Source organism: Glandiceps talaboti, chromosome 8 (genome assembly GCF_964340395.1).
Source record: "Glandiceps talaboti chromosome 8, keGlaTala1.1, whole genome shotgun sequence".
NCBI classification, from domain to species: Eukaryota; Metazoa; Hemichordata; class Enteropneusta; family Spengelidae; genus Glandiceps; species Glandiceps talaboti.
Genome location: NC_135556.1, coordinates 5,730,032 through 5,756,750, shown reverse-complemented (window position 1 = coordinate 5,756,750; position 26,719 = coordinate 5,730,032). Strand labels below are relative to the sequence as shown.

At 35.7% G+C, this 26,719-nt stretch overlaps 1 protein-coding gene across 1 annotated transcript in view; it reads right to left on the bottom strand.

The window, feature by feature from the left end:
* Positions 1 to 9,122: 9,122 nt before the first annotated feature.
* LOC144438750 (uncharacterized) overlaps positions 9,123 to 26,719 on the bottom strand; it is a 43,371-nt gene continuing 25,774 nt past the window's right edge. Inside the window, exons 10-14 of the mRNA XM_078127907.1 lie at positions 25,791 to 26,044; positions 14,947 to 15,131; positions 14,214 to 14,492; positions 10,264 to 10,464; positions 9,123 to 9,740 (exon numbers count right to left, since the gene is read on the bottom strand). Of these exons, the coding sequence (XP_077984033.1) occupies positions 9,123 to 9,740; positions 10,264 to 10,464; positions 14,214 to 14,492; positions 14,947 to 15,131; positions 25,791 to 26,044 (1,537 nt within the window). The remainder of the gene's footprint in view (positions 9,741 to 10,263; positions 10,465 to 14,213; positions 14,493 to 14,946; positions 15,132 to 25,790; positions 26,045 to 26,719) is intronic.

The following is a 26,719-nucleotide window of genomic DNA, read 5'->3' as shown; positions in this document are numbered from 1 at the left end:
TCTTGATAAATGCATGTTAAATTACACTATTTGAAATAGTATTGGTATCATGGATTACTCTCATTATACACGTTCATATTTAATTTATTTTCTAAATAACGTCATTTAGTGATCGATTGATCGATTATTAAACATTAAGAGGACAACTCTGTGTGAAATGATAGTATGAGGCTTTGCTGAGATGACCAGGTCCAAACTGTTGTCATACCACATACCCAAAATTGGAGACACTTTCTAATACCGACTTTATAGCACAAAATAGATACTCTACAGCTCTATGGTACATACAGATGTTAGTTTGTACGATGAAATAGCTAAAAACTGATCAAATTAATTGTTTTTTGAGAAATGAAATCTCACTTTTAAGAATTGTAATAATTTTTTGACAATTACAGAATTATTGTAAGCTGCAATTGAAGCAAAAATCTATCAGTCCAGTTAAATGGGTTATCCAAAATTTTCCAGCCCAGAAAAAATTCAAATTCTCTAAGATAGGCCAAAATATACATTAAGACATACAAATTCTACTTATTCTGTGCAACTTTGTTCAAAGTTATTGTTTCATATTAGCCATTTTTGATAGTATCAAAATGTTTTTGCTTGACTTATTCTCATTGGCTTTTCTTACCATTGGGGTCAATTTTTGAGGGAGAAACAGTAAGACAATAAGAAAATAATTAATTATACAGTTTATGCAAATTTATACATACAATTCTTTCTTGTTTCCCGAACCTTTTGCAGTGTACCTTAGTCAAGCTTTGCTTTCTTCCTTTCACTCCCATTTCATAAAAGATTATTGTCTACAAATTAGATCCTTGGATATCAATATCATCCATATGGGAGCACTTTGGTAAATGTTATCTATATTGAATGTATTTCTTCATTATTTTATCAAATAAAACATAACATTAACCAGACTGTATTAATAAAATTTCCATGCAAGTTTATTTTCAGGAAGCCCGATTCGACAAAGATGGACAAATGATGGAAAATGTAAGTCAAAAACTTTCTTTTTAATATTTAATATATGTATACTTTGAAAGTTTATTTGATTGTCATATGTCTACAATATAAAATAAGTTTAGATGATATTATTGCGCTATACTTAAAGTCTTATACTATTTCTTAAATTTCTTTCTTTCAGCCTGTGTTGATAAGAAGACCCAAGACTGATTGATGTATTTGATTACTACGATACTGACGTGTACTTTACAGTTATGTTATCTATTAAAGTGTATTTTATATATATATGTATTTTCAAGTTATTTTATTAATAGAACTGGAGGTTGGAGCAGTTTAGAAGAACAGAAAAAGTTTCAGACATCAGAACAAAGTAAGTTTAAGAGTTTTTTTTAGTATGTATGGCTGCATGAGTGATTGCTCTTTTAACTCGCCCCCACCCCCACCCCCACCCCCACCCAACATACATGCATCAAAAACACTATCATTTTTTATGTCGTCCGCGCCATCATCTATCTCGCATCTCGGTCCGCTGTCGTCGCTGCACGTGATCACATATTACATATTGACATACACAAACAGCACCCCATCGATTTGTTATCCCGTTTCAGTATGTCTGGTTTCTTATTGTGGTTTTTTTTCCTGACGAGGTGGGTCTCTATGGTTGATTAGGTTGTTGGCCGGTTGGCAATGGTTGGTTGGTTGGTTGGCAATGGTTCGCTGGTTAGTCCTTTGTAGGTTTTACATATTTTTCACTTGCTGTGCATGGCCTTTCACTCATACCAACACACATACACCTCACAAACTTCCGCACTTTTGCCGCTGTCTCAATTTCCGCCTTGTCTTCGTCTTTATTTGCACTCTTCGCTGCGCGTCATACTCAACAGTTACATTACTCCAATACAATATTGCCCCCCCCCCATCCCTTTTCACTTTCTGTATGTTTGTATGGTAGTAGAGTTATAATGGCACATTCCATTATAACTCTATTCATAATTTGCAGTCAAGCATTGTGTGCATGTGTGTTTGATTGAAGTATGTGTCCTCTGATCTTGTATGGTGACTCGAATTGGCGACAAAGAATTGTTTGGCAGCAATGACACCCCTAGCACTGACTAGATAATATGGATTTTAGAGTAATTAATTTTCAATGCGGCCCAAATTCAACTGCATATAGAGCTCAGTAGAGCTATCAAACATGTAAACCTCTTTTTTTCAGGGGGGTGGGTTGGTCAATTTCACTACAAACATTCAAATATCAACCTCTCAAATCCAGGGGACCATATAGCCGGAATTACCATACGAGTATGACTACATTCTCAGTCTAAATAATTGTTGGCATAATGCTAAAAATGCTACCTAAATGACCAAGTGAAAGTACTGTCAACTTTTAAGTGTATCTGGCAGTGCACTCCAAGGCAACATCTATTACATGGTACGTCTACACAATATCAAATTTACATCACCTACACCTATAAACAGCTATGAATGGTAAGTGTCATCTATAAATTCTTTACTAACATTTTGTTGTTCATCTACAATTGATTTGTGATGTCAATAATGCAGATGAAATATGATGCAGCCTCAAATATTCATCTGAAAGTTATTGATAAACTAGCCAAATTTTCATAGTCTTCAGCGAAGATAGTCCCCAATATTCCAACTTAATAGCAAATTCATATTCTGAATTTTTTGTCAGTGACAAATATGGCCCACATTTTGTCATTATTGTGAAGGTCCCAAAACAAAGTGATGTCAAGGTCTTGAAGCTCATTATAAATATATGGGTGTTAAGTCACTTAATTTAGGTTAATTTCTACCAGTAGTCTGAGTTAGTTCACAAACTGAATTTTTACAATAAATATGGCTGCCATATTCGACCATCAAGTTATTGCCAAGGTCAAAGAACCCTGCGTATGTGGACTACTACGAAATTGGTCTATGTATATGTATAGTTATGTTTGAACTAATAAGTAATATTAAAGAATTCATGTAAGAAACAGGGACAAGAACAAATATTTACATGTACCACATTTGAGACAAGGCTATATGCCATTGTTTAAAAAGGATTTTTTTCTTTCATCACAATCCAAAACACAATGACCCCCCCACAATGCTAAAATGTTGACCTTTGTAATTCATTTGAGGCGAGAATAAAACCTAGATATGGGTTATGATTTAGCACATCATGCATGACAGCCTCGGTTACCTATAATCTGCCCAGCCACCCCAGTTTGTAGCTCAGCTATGAAGTGAGCCATCAGTGTTGAGGCTGGGTAACCGATCGTGAGATGAACACAACAGGATGAAATGTTGCAAGGGTCGTTTTGTTCTGGTGGTGGTTCCTAGATTTCCTTTTCAGAAATTGGGTAGGCAGATTGTGAAACTAATGAACAGTTATTCCACTCATGTATTCCTATTTTCCTTTGCTTAGTTGCCCGATATTAAAGTGACCATGGATTGGGTATTTATTTTGGATTTTTAATTCATAATAAAATTTTATCATGGCTTCCTACTTGAAAAATCAATGAGAAACGACATATACCACGCCTACATGTTTGCAACTCGAAAAAAAGTTAAACAATCTGTCCAAACATTTGAAACCTTGCAATGTATTGAGCTACAAACCCATTTTTGTTCTTGTTTTATCCCATTTCAGTGTTTGTGAAAAAATAACAAAGTACTCATACAAGTTTTTCTAAATTATCCAATTTTTATTTTGCAACGTTATTCCATATAACAATAACTGAAACATCTATGAACTAAATTTCCAGAGGGATATTACACTTTATTTCCCTGATTGTTAGAATTTACAACGACTTTAAAATGACTATAATCAGGAACGTCTGTATATTACCCCCTAGCTGACAGGAAAACAAGAAATATAATTTTTCAAATCCAAAAAAAAACAAAACACAGATGACCAACTTTATCTTTGATTTTTAAAAATATTCACTTTCCTGTTCCACAATTATAAAGTTGATCATCTCTATTCAAGAACTAAAAATATACTATAAATCTCTCGAGATATATACAAATTTCGACTACTTTATTTCAGCAAGATTTCGATGATTTAATAGTAATAGGAGAATTATGAATACAACAACATCATAGGCACTATATTTATAAAGTAGTAACCATGTGTTAGCATATATATAATATATAATATATATGTATTTACTAGCATGCTGAAGTGAAACAGACAGTCTGGTTAAAGTTTAAAAAGTCGTTTTGTCTCATTTCTGACACCGTAAAAATATACTCTTATGTTTAAAAACAACAACAACAACAACAACAACAACAACAACAGCAGCAATCAATCATTTGGCCATAATGTTGTTGTAATGTAGTGTTATACAGTGTATTATAAAATGCACCAGAAAGATGGAGATTATAGAAAGTAAAACCATCTCGAGTCCAGTTCCCATCATAATCTGCAGCCCTGACTACCTCAACTATAGTTTTCAGCTACATGCCAGCCATTTTACAACCCAAACACCAAAGCACTGCACAGCCATTATGTACCAGTCATTTATAGCATAATATATTAGTCTATGTGTGGTATTAAAGCCTGGTGGCAGTGTGACCAAGCCATGTAAATAGCTTGTTGGTGTAAGTTTGTATATGAAGCGATGAGTGAAATCAGAACATCCACAATGCCATTTGCTGTAATTATGAGTCCAGTTTTTGGACTTCTAAAATCATGTGATCAGTCTACACCAATGCAAGACAAGTATGATGGGAAAGGTCATCGTCTAGATCCCATAGAGAGCTATAATATGATCATAGCTGGAACACTAACACTCCATTATAATCAGTGGGCTTTGCATCAATTAGTAACACTGTTCAGAAATTGGTTACATAAATACCATTCTTAGAAATATATAGACTTACAAGGAAAGCAAATACTTGGTACTTTATCCTGGAATTAAATGTATTACTATTGGCACATGCAAGACTTTTAAGTCAAACTTCTTCTTCCATTTTAACCCTGTAGCATAGTGCAGGTACCATCTAGGTACCACTACTAAGAACTGAAACAGTGTTAATTTATACTTGATATAAGAACGCTATAAACGAACATGGCACATAATAAAATCACTTTACTTGAGTGGTACAGGCTGTGTATACATAAAACGCTGCCGCAGTACACTGTATCATATGTATGTATAAGTAAGTAGCAAACGGTATCAACAATCACATTTGAGTTTTTTCATTTGTTTTATATCTATTGTAACAATTTGTATATTCGATTACATAAAACAAGCCTTCATAGAAGACATATCCCCCCAGCTGGTGTGTTGTATTGAAAAGTTACTATGCAAATTTGAATACACAATTAAATGTCTATATTCCTGTAAAGAAAGGTAAGCTTTCCTTATATATATTGACCTTTGACCTCCATATTCAAGGTCAAATACCAAACTGGTCAATAAATTATGAAGTTTTATATCTATATATATATAGAGACATTCATTTTGGTTGAAATAAGTTTGTGCATGCCAGAGCTTTGAGGGTGAACACACGGACGGACATAACCCAACACACCACTCTAGACAGTGCCCTTCGGGGGCTAAAAAGGAACATTAATTTATGTAAAGAAGATTAAGAAGTATTTAAGAATGTCTCTGGAAAAAAACACAACATTTGTGAAATGTATTATTGACACCCTCTACCCTTACTATGATTGGTATGTCTGGTTATGGTAATGTTAATACATTCATTTATTTATTTATTAATCTTTCATATACAGACACCATTTCAGTGCATTAGCACTGTTCTCCCAATGGAACCTGTTGCAAGATTACGTACACAGAAAAAGTTTGTAGATAGCTTGCTTTCCATAGCAGTAAATCAAAACATTAAGAACATTAAAATCTCTAAATAGCGTCAGGAGCACTTACACTTAGTCATCTTATTACCTGCAGTCTGGGTCAATATTTTGAAGTCATACATGCTAGCTGCTAGCTGTAATATCATGACTTCACATCCCTGAACAAGACCTGAGGTTCAAAGTTAGAATTTATTCTAGCACCTTGGTGCCGTACAAAGTTTAAATGCATCCCCTTTGTAGATACCTCTATTTTGTTTGTGATGCAATTTAACATCAATAGTTGTTTGGGTTTCATCAAGAGTTACTTGCTACAACATAAATGGTGAATGGTCAACAACTGTTATTTGTGTACTAGCTTACTCTCTGCAGCAATATATGAAAATAACTATCCATTTATTCACAGTACAAAATACAAATGGGATCTACATATATATATTATATATCTCACACTGAATTAGTATATATATACTAATTCAGTGTAAGAGGTAAGTCATAAACTGAAGGAAAAGTGCTCAATACTGAGAAGTAGAGCTGTATTTACACAAAATACACAAGTTATGGTACGGAGCCGTTACTCAGAGTTTCACGCTTGAATGCGATCTTCAGACAACTCTGAAGATCGCATTCAAGTGTGAAACTCTGAGTAATGGCTCCATACCATAACTTGTGTATTTTGTGTATATATATTTCTATGACTACTTTTTTGTCAAACTTTCATGAACACAGCAGTAACAAAATGGGAAACTTTTCAGGTAAGCATTATATGATACTTAAAGTGTTCTGTAAAGAATGAGGGATGTTAAAAACTCAAACATTGTGGATTCTCACTTCATTTTTTCAGAAAAGAAGTTGAATTTCAAAATCAAAAATCAACTTCTTCACAGAATATCAATACAAAGTTTTATAAGTTTTGCCAGCATCAAATATGATATACTAGATTGCTGTGATAATTCTATAAAGTTGACAAAATTTTTTTACCAGCAGACCCAAAGTCTGAATGCTTATGGTGGTAACCAATTCAACAATGCCACTATAAACAACATACTAGTAATGGTAACCATGCCACTATGAATAACATACCAGTGCTGATAACCATGGCAACTATGTCATAATGAATAACACACTGCTGATGGTAATCATGGCAACAGTGTCACTACCAATAACATAGTGGTAGTGATCATGACAACAATGTTTGCTATGAATAACACACTAGTGATGGTAACCATGGCAACAGAGAGTTGGAGGCATACAAATCTCTCACATTGAGAGGAAATTAGTAAAAACACTTTATGGAAATAAATGACACAAGATTACAAGGCCAACATTTTTGAGAGATGCAGTATAGATAAAAACAAAGGAGACTTTTTGTGATAATCCAAATTTTCTATCACACTACTTTCATTCGACATCATTTGCATGAACCTACTTCCCATAATCAACAATTGCCGTCACAGAGTTTACTCTGATATAGGCAGTCTGTAATGTATGGTCTTAGGTGGTGATCCTAGGGTCACATATGGTACAAAGAGGTCAGGTCAGGTCATTGAGGTCGTCAGGTCAAATTGGGTCATGTCAAAATCAGATCAAAATTTGTCATCTACAAGTCTTAAAATATATTATGAAGGACCAAAATTTATACTAGATTGACATTACAAAATATTTTGACAATTTTACATCAGGGTGAAACTCAACTTAGCGTAAAAGGTCAATGAAAGTTTTACATTTGTGTATATTTGTATTATCTATAAGGCCGAGTCTCCTGACAGGCACCTGTCATCAGCACGTCCAGGTGTGACTTTTGACCCAAGCTTTTGATGTCCCTTCCGATGTGTTTTGGCGTCGAATACACGTTCTTATTACCTTTGAAATTGATTGCTCAAACATTATATCAGTTCTCAAAACTGTTAACTTACGTATGATAGCTTGTGTGTTTTTCCACCAACTGGGCATACACACATGTACACCGTCACGTTAAAGTTATGGCAGCATGTACATTGTATGATGTATTACGTAGAACACGATCAATCAGTGTGCAACAGGTAAAGGTAATTAATCTAAAAAAACAACATAAAGTTTGTTGCATAAATAACATTCATTATTTGGGAAACTGGCCAGAGTATTGAAATAAGATGGTACACTATACTGTCAGCGTGAGCAAAATAGCTTTAGGAACAAAAACATGGGGAAAAGTGAACGCGTAGTTCCAATGGGTCAGTGCTACTTCTTACTAGCGTACATGTTGACATGTTGTTCTCAACTTGTCATGATACATATGTACTCATACCACTAAAAGAATATACTACAACATACTGTGAAGTAAACTGAATCTTTACAACAACAACAATAACAACGTTACAAAGTGATATAGAACAACTGTTGAAACATATATCGGCGAATGTTATATTGTAATCCCAGCCCCGTCATGTAAGTTTCACGCTTACTCACGATTTAGACATTTTTTGAAAGTTCTGTGTATTCAGGGTACGAAGGCAATCATTTTCATAGGTAACCAGAGTGTGTTTTTCAATCCGTAAGAATCCTGAACCTGTCATGAGCACGTTATGCTGCTGACAGGCACTGGTCACGAGACACTCCGTATTTATAATACTGATAAGAATATAAATTATCAAATCTCATCAACTCTTGATACATTTGTTTTGCAATCAGTGACAGCCTGTTTTTGTTATTCTGCTGAAATATCATCAGACTTAAAGGCAGCCATACAAAGAATTAGCTGAGAGCTCAGCAAGACTAAAAGAGGAACAAAGGTGAGGCTAATTAGACTTAAAGTGCATTTTGTTACATTTTGGTAGACCAAGAAATGTCATGTTCATCATCCCTGCATCGCATCACCTAAATATATGCCATTGTGAAGGCTAATTAGTGTCAATTTTCAATGTACAGTCTATATCAACACAATGATACACATTGAAAACTGCAGGCCATACACAAATCACAGATAAGGGCACATTAATGTCTTGTTCTGCTCTCGTTGCAACACACCAGTGTAAAATCCTCAACTTTCAACACGTATGTATGGTACAACTGAATGCAGCGCCCTCTCAGGCAATCATCATCCTTGCTTTTGTTTTACCAATATATCATTGGTTTAAAGTTTTCGCATGCAGTCCTTCGAATCTTCATTCCTCTCAGAAGGTAAGTCAACTAGAATACAGCTGGTCTGACATGTGGCGTTTATATTTACAACACAATCACAGCAGGGTGTAAAAGAAAATATCATTAAGTTGGCACTGTGATAACAACAGTAAAGAATCAAACACAACATAGACACATTTTTACAAATGACTGGACATTATAGATTTTCATGTTAGGTATGATGTGGTGATGCATAAGGTGATGCATATGGCGAAGACTGTTGCTGCATCAGTGGTGACTGCTGTTGCTGCTGCATTATTGGTGACTGCTGCTGCTGCATTAGTGGTGACTGTTGCTGCTGCTGCTGCTGCTGCTGCTGCATTAGTGGTGAATGCTGTTGCTGCATTAACGGTGAGTGTTGCTGCTGTAACATAGATGAGGACTGCTGCTGTAGCATAGGAGAAGACTGCTGCTGTAGCATAGGAGAAGACTGCTGCTGTAGCATAGGAGAAGACTGCTGCTGTAGCATAGGAGAAGACTGCTGCTGTAGCATAGGAGAAGACTGCTGCTGTAGCATAGGTGAGGACTGTTGCTGTAGCATGGGAGAGGACTGCTGCTGTAACATAGGTGATGACTGCTGTAGCATCTGCGATGACTGCTGCTGCAGTTGCAGTGATGTTTGCTGTTGTGGTAGTTGCAGTGATTGCTGTTGCTGTTGCAGTAAGGCTGGTTGTTGTTGCATAAAAGGTGATGTATGCTGCTGTATTAACGTAGGCTGCAGCTGTATTTGAGGCTGTGGATTATGCAGAACTATGCCCTCTTGAGTTGGCCTCAGTTGTTGACCTGCCAACTAAGAATTAAAAAACATCAATGTCATTATACTGGAGTGTTTGACACACTACGTAAGATGGACATAAACAAGTCTTCGCAGAACACTGGATGGAGACATGATTTAAAAAGAAATTGGTGGCAACAAATAAATACTACAAAGTGTCTGTGATAATGCAGGAAAAGACTGAATTTCGATAATTGAACTGAAGATCAGAGTCAAGGCCAAAAGTCAATTCTCAAAAGAAAGTTGAAATTTGGTAATATGGGGGTAGACACTTGAATGGAGTCTCTATGTATTAATGTTTTTGAGTTATGTGGTAAATTATGGTTTTATGGTATAAACTATACAATCTTTTGTTTTTCAAATAACATGGATATAGTTTATCTGACTTCAAAAATGGTATGATTGGTTTGGTTGATGTTTTTGAATGCCCTATTGTCCCTTTCTTAGACAATTAAGTGAGGAATAATGTAATACAAAGCTATGACTGTTTTCTTATGCTTAGTATTACACAAGTATAACTTGAGATGAAGACCCATACCTGTATTGTAGGGTAAGAATTGCCTAACTGCATTTGTTGAGGTTTAGGAACTGCCATCGCTGACATAATGTTACCAGGCACTGATTGAGGCTGAAGTTGATTGCCTTGTTGTTGTTGTAGCATCATCATCAATCCACTCATACTGAAGCCAGACATTCCTAGTGATGGGGCTAGCATTGCTGGATACCCTGCATTCTGACCCTATAGAATACAAATGAAGATTTATGATAATTTACTACTGTATACATGATTTTGAGAACTTTCCATGAACTTGCTGTTATTATTACTTTTATGAATATCCTGTGATACCTTTGGACCTATCAGAAGACTCGGTATTTTTGACGTTTAGTTGGTAGTTTGATGCAGATTTTCTTGTTAGATTTTGTTGTTGCTGCCCTGGAAAGTCTTCTGCTGACCTAGCACCTGGTAATATGGCTTCATTAATATACACGGAAGCTGCCTTAATTAGTATCGAGAATGGAGTAATCAACAATCGTGACCATCTCATTTGCATTATGGAATGCACAAGCCACGAGGTCAAAGATAACATCATTATGTGACTTTGTAATTGAGAAACAACTTCATGGTATTTCTATAACTGAAACCTGGCTAACTGGTAACTCTGGTGATAACCATGCCAACTCTGAACTCAGAAGTACCCTACCTGATCATAATTTATATCATATTGCTCGCAAAAGTAAAGGTGGAGTTGGTGTCCTATTACGAAAGGGATTCAGTGTCAAAGTTAATAAATCATCAACTCAGTATAACTCATTTGAACATACTGATCTTACAATTAGCTTAAAGTCTACCATAGTATGCCTGATCACACTGTACAGTCCACCCCAATCAAAGAAGAACAAGTTGACAACTTTAATGTTCCTCAGCCAGTTCTCCTCCCTGATTGAAACATTGACAACAGCTCCTGGCTATATCTACTTATTGCGGGTGACTTTAACTTTCACATAGATGATGTAACAAATCGTGAGGCATCACACTTCCTTAAGCTACTTGAATCCTCCAACCTTCAACAACATACTACGGAAACCACTCATCGCTGTGGGCACACTCTTGATTTGATCATCTCACGTCAAACAGATAATCTCGTTTCAAGTACTGCTATTCACAGAGGTCTTCAATCTGACCATGATGCTGTGAGTTGTAATCTTGCTGTACCTCTCGTAAATTCAACAAGAAGCAAAGTACGTTATTGTAATTGGAGAAGTATCAACATGGCTGAAATACATAAAGATATCCAAGCATCGCCTCTTGTCACAACTTGCCATACTTCAGATCTGACTGCTATCATAAATCAATACAACACAACCCTACAACAATGTATTAATCAACATGCCCCAGAGAAGACCCGAACCATCACTTTAAGACCACATGCACCTTGGTACTCTGATGTAATTCATGCCGCCAAGCAGAAGAAGAGACAACTTGAAAGGAAATGGATGTCATCTGGACTTGAGATTGACAAACAGATCTTCAAAGAAGAATGTAAGGCATACCATCATATGATTGAGAGTGCTAAATCTACTTATCATTCAGACAGAATTGCTAACTCTGAGAAACAACTTTTCAAGATCACTGACAAGATGCTGACTCCAGAAGACGGCAATACATTACCAGCTTCCGATTGTCCTGAAAAACTTGCAAACCAATTTGCTAACTACTTCGAAAGTAAAATCAACAGTCTTAGAGAGGACCTTGATAAACTAGAAGTACCAACAGTGAACACTGCCAATTCCCGTACACCTATTGCCAAGAGACTAAGTGAATTCTCACCTGTGTCATCAGAGTTGGTACATAAGATAATTATGGATTCACCAAATAAACACTGTCAACTGGACCCTGTCAAACTTACCGTTCCTGTCAAAAGTTCTGGAGAAAGTAGTGGCACATGAACTTCATCATCACCTACAAAGCAATAACTTGTATGCAAAGATGCAGTCTGCATACCATAACATCACAGTACAGAAGCCACTATCATTTGTGTTTATAATGATATTCTTCATGCTATTGATGGACACCAAGATGTTATACTTGTCCTATTAGATCTGTCTGCAGCATTTGATACGATTGACCATCAAATCTTAATAGACAGAATGCATTAAGCTGTTTGGAATAGGTGGCACAGCACTCTCCTGGTTTAAGTCATACCTCCAGCATCGAACACAACATGTAACAGTAAACAATTTTGCAAAGTCTGTCTGCCACAGCCTAAACTTTGGAGTCCCACAGGGATCAGTTCTAGGCTCCATACTCTTTATCATGTATGTCACACCCTTGGAGGAACTGATTTCACAATACAATCTAAACAGTATGATGTATGCTGACGACTCTCAACTTTACCAGATGAAACCAATCTTGTACCATGTATCACAATTGGGGACAGTACTGTCAACACATCATCCACAACACGTGACCTTGGGGTTATACTTGACTCGGAACTTAGAATGACTTGTCATATAAATAACATCTGCAGAGCAGCATCCCTAGCCATTTGAACGATCCGCCAAATTCGGAAGTACCTAGACAACACCAGTACCGAGAGACTAATCCATGCATTTGTTACCTCTAGGCTGGATTATTGTAATTCCATCCTCTATGGATTACCAGACAAAGAGATCCACAAACTTCAACGGGTACAGAACACAGCTGCTAGACTTGTTGTCAAACTACGCAAATATGATCATGTCTCCCCAGTATTACATAACCTTCATTGGTTACCTGTACACGTCAACGCATTGTGTACAAAATCTTGCTCATCACCTACAAGGCTGTCAACAAACTATCACCATCCTACATCACTAAACTGTTACCAGTTCACAAGCCAACGCGTGCTTTATGTTCCGGCACTCTTTACGCTTACCATCCCACGTGTTGCAACAACTGAGATCACGCCTTCTCTGTTGCCACTCCTACGTTATGGAACTCTCTCCCAATTCACATCAGAAGAGCTGTATCAATTGAACCATTCAAGTCACAACTAAAGACATACTTGTTCACAAACATTTAGGACATGTAATTGTTGTACTGTTAACAGTAATCATTAAGATTAGATTTTTAGTGAATTTCAAGGTTTTTTTTTGCAAATTAAGTTTTGTGCCATACATTTTACTTGGCATTGTGATAGTTTGTATAAGTTGTTAAGGTCCTTCTTTGTTTAAATTTCATCTTGGATATTAGGTTTTAACAGTTTTTAAGGTCTCTCTGTTTTGTGTCGGACATTTTTCCAGCTTAACCTTTCGTGATGCTTTTTCTTTTTTTAGTGCTGTAAAGCGCATTGAGGCTGTTGCGTAATGCGCTGATAAGAATAATATTATTATTACTACATGGAAACAAAGTACAAAGTGTTCCAGACTGACAAAGTTCACTTCCCTACAGAACAGTATGTCAAACACACCTAAAATGTGTTTACAAAAAGTTTCATGAATGGTTGAAGTTTTCAGACATTAACTTTGTTACCATTTTCAAATAATCAGGTATCAGGTTATAAAGATAATAAGAGAACAAATTCCATATTCCAGTTGCTGACGTTCCAGCCATTTTCCAGCTATTAAAACCACCACAAGAGGGCGCACCAGATTGGTAAAGTGAGGGCTGAAAGTTTGTTCTGGCCACTGGTATGTCATTGCATGAAGCAGTGAATTAAATGTGTGTGAAAGAACACTTTATATTATTACAAGAGTATTACAATACAGGTTTAGACATGTTTTGATTACTGGCAGTCACTAATAAAATAGTATTGTGGGAACAACATAGAGGGAATGAGTCGTAACGTAGTGTCTGCTGTCTTTATGCTTTTTTAAAATCTTTTCTATAACTGGAATATAGCATATATTAGTTTGAATAATGTGAATGATATAAAGAATGGACTATAATAAGTTGATATCATGAGTTAACCAGCTCCTAGTCATAACATTAATCCCATTTATCTATACCTGCAGTGCCGGATGTTGTCCTGCCTGGGCCAGAAACTGTTGCTGTGACTGTAATTGTTGCTGTTGTTGTTGTTGTTGGAACTGGTTGGCCTGTTGGTTGGCTAACTGTTGCATGATAACAGGATTTTGTTGCGACATCAATTGTTGTGCCATCATCAGCTGTGCCTGCACCTGGTGGAGTTCTTGCTGCTGTTTCAAAATTGTTTCTTGAAGTTTACGGTGCTTCTCCACTAACTGTTCTTGAAGCTTCACCTGGATTGCTGACATATTAACTGGTGACTGTGATCAGCAAAAAGACAAAGAGAGAACACAACATTAAATGTAAGTTTGGACACTTTAACAGTGTCTATATTTTATGTCTTAACTTTAATCCTCATTTTACGGGGGAGGGGGGAGGGGTATTTGTTTTTACAGCAAAAACTACAAGTTGGACAAAACAGAATTATTTGAGTATTTGAGGAATGATTTCTAAGATGAAACGAAGTTTCATGCCATACAGCAAAGTAGCCTTTTGTAGTCGCTGGTTTGTGTCACCTCTCTTCCTAGCAGTGCTGTGGCCATTATTACCATTACTTCCAAAACAAACATTATTGAAATAAAAGCATTGGCCCCTTTGCCTGAGTGAGGGCACTATTCAAATGCAGATCAGTATGTATATATACATCACAACATCCAAACACTAGCCTACCTCTTGATGCATTTGATTAGAGACATTAGCTGATGTAGCAAGAGCTGTGTTGTTGCCCCGGTTAGTAATATCCATTGATTCAACCAGCATGCCAGTCTGCATTGGTGCCGTTATTTTGCTGTTTTCTTGGTGTGAGACAGTAGGCATGAAGAGAGACTGTACATGGCTCTCTGAAGTAGGTTCCTCTTCTCTTCCTGATGATGTGCTAAGTTCATCAGATTCTGACTGACCTTTAAGTAAAACAGGTTATAGCACAGTTATATCACAAATTCTGACTTTTGTTCAAACAGTAAAACCTACACATAGGACTCAATACAATGTTTAACATACGTACATTGTACAATGTTAAAGTATCCACCTAAACACTAAGAAATTATCTTCAAATTGTTATTTCTAATAACAAAGCCCCCAAACTTACTTACAAACTTACTAATTCAAATTCTGAATTTTACGACATAGCTTTATATGCAAATTGCTCATATTGGAGCAGTATACATTGTATCTGCTGCCAATGGGTGAAGCCCAAGGGGGCAACTACATGTACATTGGATCCTGTCCGTCTGTCTGTACAATGTCATTTCACATAAAGTATTATTAAATATATATATGGCTGTCATTAGGTCAATTTATTGTGTATGTCATGAAATAAAGTGACGTGCATACATTGGATACAGTATTTGACAGTTGTGCCAGGTTTGGTTGAAACCAATCTATGCATATCAGAGGTAATACATGAATACTATGGGTAATCATTTGACCTTGAACATAGAGGTCACCGTCAAATTTCAAGGTCTTAATTATTATTATTACTATTTCTTTAATTCACGCCACCAAGATGTCCTATAAAAAATATAAAAAACATACAAACACAAAGAAAAAGACAGACAAAATAATATTAAACTATCAACTATCTTGTACTCTACATTACAATCCTATACTTTCTCCAAAAGTTTGAACGAAAATATTCATCAGAGTCAATGCAGATTCGAATTAAAGTATTGTGACTCTCTGCAATACATCTGTTAAATGTATACGGCATCTTTCAGTGGAGCGATGAAAAATTCAAAATATCACTGGTTGGTTACACAGATATTACTAATGCTGACTGCACCTCTTAGGTCAAATACTAATCGCATTGTGTTATTATATGCCACTTTTAAAGTATGCATCATCCTAGTACTATAGTTACACCAAACATTTAAACAATATACATTGTATAAAAAATTCTAAAAAGTGTACATTTCACCTTCTCGGAGCAATGACTAAATTTACGAACAATAAAATTTGCCCTAGCATAAAAAGACTTGAGTTACCTCCGCATATCTAATTCGTCATCCCCTGTCGAAGACATAATGTACCTGAGGTACTTTTTAGAAGTAACAAACTTTCCGTACAAATAAACATTGGGGATTCGAACTGGTTTCCAAAATCTAGGGTAAATATACATACACTCAGTTTAGTTGTATGAAAAAGAATGTCATGCTGCTTAACGACTTGACTGAAGGACAAATCAGGACTAGGTCATCCGCATAAAACAAGTGGTTAGCTATTTTGCCAGCCATATGACACCCTACTCCTGCTAACTGGAGCTCTTCACTCAGTCTGTCGACATACATTTGTATACAGCAAATAACTTGGGCGAAATGATGTTTCCTTGACGAACCCCATTAATAATAATACTAAAAGGGGCCGATTCTGCTGAAGCCCAGTGAACAGAGAATAATTGGCTACGATACCAAAATAGCAATATTCTAACTATAAATAAAGGAATATTTCTTTTGATCAGTTTTCTAAACATCGTCCAGTGGTTCACCCTATCAAATGCTTTTGTTGCATCCATAAAACAGGAAAAAACTGGCGAATTGTGTCTCTTATAAAAGTCAATTATCTCTTTTAGCCGAAAGATACACATATCAGTGGAGTGGTTACTTTTGAACCCAAATTGAAAGTCACTTGTCTCAATACTCTGCCCAATGCAAGATAAAATACAAATTTCGAGCAACATTGATGCTGCCATAACTATAGTAACAGGTCTGTAATTATCAACTTTAGATTTGTCTTTCACAATAGGTACAATTGTTGAATGCATAAAGTTATCTGGAAGGTACCCATGAACGAAAAAAACAGTGAAGCACAAACTGAGTAAAACACTTAGGATTGGATTCGCATAGATAAAATGTTCTGCAGTTATACCATCTTTTCCCATTGTTTTACCCTTTTCTAACTTAAAAGTCATGTCTCTAGGAGTGACAATCACTTCATCATGAAAATTGACATCCAGTAGAGCAGACTGTACTACAAATGCCTTATTATGAATACTCATGACGGAATTAAGTAAAGACTTGTAGTGCATTTTTCACATTTTGGCTATTTTTGTATGGCCATTGCAACCTCCTACAGTAGTAGGCGGTGGACAAGCACCACCTGTGCAGGCCTGAAAGGAGTTCCAAAATTTATGAGTGTCTCCATGTGTAAGATTATAAGCCATCACCTCTGCCCTAGCTTTGTCCTGATTTCTTTTACAAGACCTTAATACTAATTTGAATTTGGCTCGAGATGTACGCATCAAATCAAATATGGGACCGTAACGTGGTTTGCTATGAACTACCCACAATTTGAAAGCGTCCCGAGCAATATTGTGCAGATCAAGTACTTGGTCATTCCAATGCATTCCAACGCATTTTTTACCCGAGTAAAACATTATGCAAATCAGACAGGTGGTCACTATTAATACAGTGAGGATCACGGCATGCAAGTGAATGGTTGGGAATTGCAATTTTAAGTAACTGCCCTGTCAAATTCTGATAACAACTCAAATTTTCAGGTGTTGCAGAGTGCCAGTTTGGTTTTGAGTTATAGCCATTCCCTGTATGATGATTGGGCTCAAAACGAATTAACCCTGATATATCAATGCTAACACAAAGAGGAAAATGATCAGAAGACATAAAGTCTAGCCATCCTGTACTGCCATGAGCTTCACTGTAGAACGTAAAGTTGTTCTCATTTCTAGTAAGTATATCAATATCGGTAATAAACAAATTATTATCTGTTCAAGTTCATCACCAAACAATGTTTCTAAATTAGAGTTGAAATCCCCAAGGACAATAACATTAACGGTCTCCATATCCTGGATTATGCTATCGAAAATTCAACTTTGTAAGCCAATGTTCCTGCAACAAAATAATATCTTGAGTTTCATGTAACGTTTGAATGGCGTCAACAGACGATTTAACACCTTGACAATTACATGAAACTACAAAAATGTATGGTGACTCTCATATCAAAAGTTAGTAGAATTTGCAAATTAGGATTCCATCAGGCCACAATGCTGGGTTTATCACTTTATCCGAAAACTCGCACATTGTTTCGACAACAAATGAGGAGTATGTGTCAAACTTAGTTTTGAACTGTTCACATTCAATGGATAAATGACAATGTCTGTTGACATATCGCTGAATATCTTCCGCGGTTGTTGTCAGCGCTAACCTAGTGACGAACACTTTAAAGGGAGGACTAGAATGAACCACTTTAATAGAGCAGTCGTCTTCAACTTTGGCAGTACCAAGTGCAGCTTGGGGACGTCTTTTACGTCGGCGACAGACTGAATATTAGTACTACTTTTATGTGTCATCTTGTTGACTTTACTCGGTACTTGCGTTATAACTGCATCTGTGTATGAACTCACATTAGTCTGATCAATGTTCCTAGAACGTGAACGATTCACGTATGATTTTTCAGAGTTGTATTCTGGCAGGCGTGTAACAGAAACATCTTTCGATAATGGACTCTGGCCCAATGGGGTCTCAGTCTGGTCAGATATATCTTCACATCACGTTCGGCACTACTTTTCTCCTGCGACTTTTCTAAGCAACTTCTCAGTTCACAAATTTCCTCGTTTGACTCTGGTCTTGTGACAAACTCTTTCAGTTGGCTCATTTCAAGACTTAGAGATTTCCCATCCGTACAGATATATCGACCTGAGCCACATCAATTGGGGGTAATTTCGATAGATCTTTTGCGATGAAACAAGGTAGTTCTTCTTCTTCTATTTCATGTATTAGTTTTAGTCGTTTTGGTCGTTACTACATATGTCAAACAACGTCTTTTTGGCAAACTGACTTCTTCATCGTTGAAGTGGTCACAGCATAACTTGACCATAACGTCAGTTGTGAGCAAGTCCATTTTGTTCACCATAAAACACAAAAGTTTGTTAATTACCACACCATTAGCTGTCAACCTGGCTTGTCCTCCTCTATCTCCATCTTGTCTAGACTACAGCTGTTGCTCCCACCAAAGCGTTTCCCATTGCAGTTAGGACATAAATGCATGTCTCCTTGGCTCAACACTACCCTGTGTGAAAGCTCACTACAGTCCTCGCATCAAAGCGGGTTCATAATAAAGTCCTTCTCCTGGTGATACAAAGACCACATCGATGATTACGTAACACCTAACAGGTGTGCGTACGTAGTTTGTACACGGTGCTATGGTCAGAGCTTGATGTTGAGAATCGTGAAAACTGTCAAAATTCAATAATGAAATCCAAACCTGCAGTTCCTTCTCAATGTTTAGTGTTACAGATTGTTCATGAAGCAGTTTAAATAAATTTGGTTCGATAGAACTATCACTGTCCGCCAAAAATGGTGAAGTTTTGGAGAGCTAAATTACGAAGTCTGCATCCAGTCATTATGCAAAAATAGAAAGCTAATCATGGATAACATGGTGTTGACAAGGTGTCGACATTCAAATGACGGAGTTAGTGGGTAAAATGTGAATTTTACAACAAACATGCCTGCCATTTGGCCATTATCTCATGAGGTCTATGAACTGTCAACAAGTGCAATACATTGATACATTATTAATTACGATAGTTTTGTTTCACTATTCAAAATTAAGCACAGTGACCAAAGGAGTGCCATATTTACACAATTTCTCATTGAAAATACACAATTTAATGTATGTTAAGTAAAATAATAGTAAAATGTTTTATAATTCATATTTGTGTGTTTCAATATCACAGTATATGTACATGTAATGGCTATATGAACAGAGGTCATTCATTTTGCCATTTCGCTTTATGAAATTTCATAATGAGAGGAGAAGGGTCAGTCTGGATTAAAACAAAGGAATTAGTACATTTATTGTGCATCAGTTTTTAAACGACATGGCCCCTAATTGATATTTTACAAAATTGGACATGATTGTCATACTACATTTGTTGATTTTCATTAATATTAATAATTTCTATCCGGCTATTACCGACAATCAAGTCACTCTTAAAATAATATAATAAGTGGTTAATTTTGCCTACAAGTCTGTAAGGGAAAAAATTAAAACTGATAGACACAACAATATAACTCGTTTGAAGTAAATGGACATGCTGTTATTTGCTCAAACAGCCAAAAAATGTGAATGATTCACAATTCATCCTTTAGACATATTGGTACCAGAACAAGACAAATAAATCTCTACAGACTACTACTCTTTTAAGAAGAGATTTCATGAATGTTTGGACATAGATATGGTCAATCACAGTGTCAGTATGCATTAGCAACATAGCAATTAAAATTCACAGTTATAGCTGTAAGTATGCCAAATTCATGACATGGTACAATAAGGCAATTGGTTTTCAAAGCTGTTCCATTGCTGGGCTATATGAATCATGGAGAGTCACAATGCATAAGGTTGAAAAAATAATGACAAAACTAAGGGGTCCATTTAACTTACAGGAAAGTATTGGGTAGGTTTTGTTTTTAGCATAAAATGTAATGTCTTTTGGAAACTTGAAAGATGGCATTTGATGTGCACATATTTTGGGATCCCTAACTTAGCAGACATTCATAAGAAAGGCTTTTATTCTATTTGATCTTCCTTTCCACTTGAATATATTTTCTTTGCTATAATTTGAAAACAATCATTTATCATTTTCTTTGTATTTTCAAGTTTTATGCGTATAGCATGCCTTGAAAGTGCAAAGTTTCACAAAACTGGCATCATAAGGTAAGGTTTTGTGAGACAGTTAGCGTCAGTGTTGTCTTTTTCTGCTTCTCCGTCTTTCAAATCTAGAGGTGAATTTATGTTGCCATGACAATCTTTATATGTCACTAATATATTATGGATACCCACTTTGACTTCATTACAGAAATATTGAAAATCACATTTCACTATTCATACCAGTCTTCTTTTTTATCTTAAGACTGCATACTTCAATTTCAATACAATTTAGTACATATGTTAAACATAACAGAGTACATATCTCCTATAAAAGTTGTTGATTTCGCTTAAAGATTTAGTGAATAATTTGCATGATTAATTATTTTCGGTAATTAGGCTATATCTTAAGACTGCATACTTCAATTTCAATATAATTTACTTCATACATTAAACATAACAAAGTTTATACTATCTCTTAAGTTTATTGATGTACCATTAGTGTTAATAACTAATTTGCATGATTAATGATTTTCAGTAATTAGGATATATCATAAGAATGCATACTTGAATTTCAATATCATTTAGTACATACATTAACCATAACAAAGCGGATATGTCCTATAAAATTTGTTGATATAGCTTACAGTTTTAATGAAAAATTTGCATAATCAATGATTTTAGGTAACAAGCATGTATCTTAAAAATGCAAGCTTCAAATTTCGTATAATATGGTACATATATCAACCATAATAATACGCACCTGTCCTATGAAGTTTATTGCTGCAACTTGTACCTTTAATGAGTATTTTGAATAATGAACGATATTCAGTAATTAAGCAGTATCATGCACTCTTCAAATTCCGTATAATTTGGCACATACATACTAAGAAAACACGCTTGTCCAAAAACAAAGCCTGTTACCATAGATTTTTTAGTTTAATGAGTTATTTATGTATACCGTATTTAGTGATTCCCTTACGGGGGAGGCATTCAGTTCAAATCTGGCTTTATTTGTTTTACCGGATATGTCTGAATAAGACTGATGAATCCTGTGACTCAAATGTTACATGATCAATGTTACAGCCTGACGAAACTACTGCTTAGGGGGTAGAACAGAAGTCTCTCTGTTCATCTCAGAGTGAAAACGGTGGTGTACACGACTGAGTCAATTTCAATATGTGCAGGAAAACTGATGCAATAAAACATGGCAAACATTACACCTGATCAATGTATTGCTCCAAGAAATGTAGTTTGAAATATTGTGATGAATTAATTGGTTGAGCTAATGTTGGTAGGGATATGCTTAATGGGACCGACAATGTAAAGCACCTAAAAAAAATGCACTAGTGAGTGAACATGATAGTCAAGATTTTGATGGAGGTAAAGTCTAGTATCACAGTATTGACTCATAGGACTAATTTAATAATAACACAGACATTAAGAGAAATATATAGACAAACAAATTGATATTTTCAATGTTTAAAGTTTGTGGCTAATGACTTTTCCATTTGGCTGATTGAAAATGAACAATATTAATCTAATGGCTGTGATGTTTTTTGAAACCAACAACTGCCCAGAGTGTTGACTGTTTTTAAAAATGTTTTGTGACATATTGTGAAAGCCCTTGATAATTACTTCTCATCCATATCAGAGAATTATAGATGTCATTCAACAAAATAGTTTTGATGGTCAACAGCTGAACCCCTGGAAAATGACCCAAATCAATATGAATACCCCTGGAAAACTGATTAAAAAACCCTGGACAGCCCTGGAATTCCATTTTTTACTCTAAGTGTGCACCCGGCTGTCTCTATTCTGTCTCACATAAATCATGTCTCTATCCAGTCACATAAATCATGTCTCTATTCAGTCACATAAATCATGTCTATTCAGTCACATAAATCATGTCTCTATTCAGTCACATAAATTATGTCTATTCAGTCACATAAATCATGTCTCCCATTCAGTCTCATAAATCATGTCTCTATTCAGTCACATAAATTATGTCTATTCAGTCACATAAATCATGTCTATTCAGTCACATAAATCATGTCTCTATTCAGTCTCATAAATCATGTCTCTATTCAGTCACATAAATTATGTCTATTCAGTCACATAAATCATGTCTCCCATTCAGTCACATAAATCATGTCTATTCAGTTACATAAATCATGTCTCTATTCAGTTACATAAATCATGTCTCTATTCAGTCACATAAATCATGTCTCTATTCAGTCTCATAAATCATGTCTCTATTCAGTCACATAAATTATGTCTATTCAGTCACATAAATCATGTCTATTCAGTCACATAAATCATGTCTCTATTCAGTCTCATAAATCATGTCTCTATTCAGTCACATAAATTATGTCTATTCAGTCACATAAATCATGTCTCCCATTCAGTCACATAAATCATGTCTATTCAGTTACATAAATCATGTCTCTATTCAGTTACATAAATCATGTCTCTATTCAGTCACATAAATCATGTCCCTATTCAGTCTCACATAAATCATGTCTCCCATTCAGTCACATAAATCATGTCTCTATTCAGTCACATAAATCATGTCCCTATTCAGTCTCACATAAATCATGTCTCCCATTCAGTCTCACATAAATCATGTCTCTATTCAGTCTCACATAAATCATGTCTCTATTCTGTCTCACATAAATCATGTCTCTATTCAGTTACATAAATCATGTCTATTCAGTCTCACATAAATCATGTCTCTATTCTGTCTCACATAAATCATGTCTCCCATTCAGTCTCACATAAATCATGTCTCTATTCAGTCTCACATAAATCGTGTCTCTTTCAGTCACATAAATCATGTCTATTCAGTCACATAAATCATGTCTCCCATTCAGTCTCACATAATTCATACCTCTATTCAGTCTCACATAAATCATGTCTATTCAGTCTCACATAAATCATGTCTCTATCCAGTCACATAAATCATGTCTATTCAGTCACATAAATCATGTCTCTATTCTGTCTCACATAAATCATGTCTCTATTCAGTCTCACATAAATCATGTCTCTATTCAGTCTCACATAAATCATGTCTCTATTCAGTCTCACATAAATCATGTCTCTATTCAGTCTCACATAAATCATGTCTCTATTCAGTCACATAAATCATGTCAGTTTCACATAAATCATGTCTCTATTCAGTCTCACATAAATCATGTCTCTATTCAGTCTCACATAAATCATGTCTCTATTCAGTCACATAAATCATGTCTCCCATTCAGTCTCACATAAATCATGTCTGTATTCAGTCACATAAATCATGTCTATTCAGTCACATAAATCATGTCTCTATTCAGTCTCACATAAATCATGTCCCTATTCAGTCACATAAATCATGTCTCCCATTCAGTCACATAAATCATGTCTCCCATTCAGTCACATAAATCATGTCTCTATTCAGTCTCACATAAATCATGTCTATTCAGTTACATAAATCATGTCTATTCAGTCACATAAATCATGTCTCTATTCAGTCACATAAATCATGTCAGTTTCACATAAATCATGTCCCTATTCAGTCACATAAATCATGTCTCTATTCAGTCTCACATAAATCATGTCTCTATTCAGTCTCACATAAATCATGTCTCTATTCAGTCACATAAATCATAGACCCTCCACCAACAGGAGGGTCTATTCATAAATCATGTCTCTATTCAGTCTCACATAAATCATGTCTCTATTCAGTCACATAAATCATGTCTCTATTCAGTCACATAAATCATAGACCCTCCACCAACAGGAGGGTCTATGCATAAATCATGTCTCCTATTCAGTCACCAATCTCATTAAAACCTGATGTAGATGTCGGCTAATCATTCATTGCTATTTTACCTTCGTTATTTTGCTTGAATTGACCTTCGTGGTACATTTTTACGTTTTTATCCTGATCGCCTCCTCTACATCTGAACTATTGGTTGTTGCTAAGGGTGTGGTCATGGTTGCTAGTACCAATTGTGTCAAAATGTTTTGAAGAAAATCTTCAGAATAACACTTCTAGAAACATCTCACCAAGTTTCAGTCTCATTGACCAAGTACTTTTTGAGATACAAATTTTTGACCAAAATTCACCTTTTCTTCATCTATACACCCCAGATGAATCCCCATTAAAATTTTGGCCAAGTCTGCTGAGTAGTTTTGGAATTAAAGATTTTTGACCAAAAAGACATATTTTAGCCCTAATTTGCATATTACTGATGGAATCATCATGTCATGAACAAGTCTTAATTTAAACACCCCTAAGCAGCTGTTGTGTATACTTCTTTTCTTCAATATTACTTGATTTAAAAGAAATTGGTAACATGTATTGTCTGTGATTTACAAGAAATGGTTTAAGTTTGTGCCTCGTGCTCTGCTTACAGAGATTAGGTGCTCTAGAAATGTTCTTTATCATCATTATTATTATTATTACTAAGTTTGATAACTGAAGGTCCCTGAAGGTCAAACTAGAAGGTTAGGGTCTCAAACGAAAGCTTGCACCTGATTATATAGGAATAGACACTTGAATGGGGGTCTCGAGATCTATGTAATACAGTTTTTTAGTTATTTACTACTGATTTTTAACTACAAATATGGCCGCCATTCCATCAAATTTGCATATGTCTCAAAACTTGAATGGGGTCTCAACTTAGCACAATGTTTGAGTTATGTAGTAAATACTGATTTTTATCTACAAATATGGCCACCATTCCGTCAAATTTGCATACAATGTATGTCTCAAAACAAAGTGACTTGTATTTGTTCCATATGATAAGTCACCTTTGTGCTAGGTTTGAAAGAAATCAGACATTGCATGTCTGAGAAATGACATATTATGGACCACGGGACACAGTTCATTGTAATATTTGGAGACTAAAAAAAAGGTAGAGAAAACAGACATTAATCAAAGAATCTGATAAAAAGTGTCATCAAAGAAAACTCACAATATCCTGGTACTGCATGCCAGTCAGTTTTTTCTTTGGAACGGGAGATTTCTGCCACCCCATTTCCAGGTGGAGTTGATGGCAGTTTAACATCATCCTCTGTACTAGTGATGACGGGTGGGGGAGAGAAACACTCCGATGAACTATCATCTTGTTTAAAAGAATCGGACGCGTTAGGGTCATCGCTGACTTGCATTTCTTTATCAGACAGGATCCCTAGCTCCCGTTGCGACTCTGCTCTCACATCAGCATAGCTACAATAGAACATCAGTACAGTCTTTTTACCTTAATAAACGGGGGTAATTAGGGAATAGATACCATACAAACACAGTGTAATTCTATCCTAGTGTACGATAACATTTGTATGGTGCTGAATTATCATAAATGCATAGATTGTCTATCATGACACAATGATACTAATTTATTTTACCATCCTAGGGGTTGAAATAAAATGGGTTACACAGCTTAACAAGTCATTGAGAATGACATAGTCCCCGCTATAATTGGGTTTTAAGGAATTATCACTACTCTGATCACGCAACAACATTTGTGAACCTAAAACAAACAGACTTAGTTAGATATGTTGTGTGTGCTTGTTGGACATGGAATATGCCTCCAACAATAAAGGATTGGTTGGGTATGGGGGATCATATCACGATGAAAATGGAGTCTGAGTTATGGCTTTGGACATGGAAAATTCACAAACAAAATGGCTGGCAGGCTGCCATATTGGATCGTATCACGACGAAAATGGATATGCACATGTATGTCATAGAACACTGTCCTAATACCAACTTTAAATGAGATCTGTTCAAGCATGTCTGAGTTATGGCTTTGGACATGAAAATTCGCAAACAAAATGGCTGCCAGACAGCCATATTGGATCATATCACAACGAAAATGGATATGCACATGTATGTCATAGAACA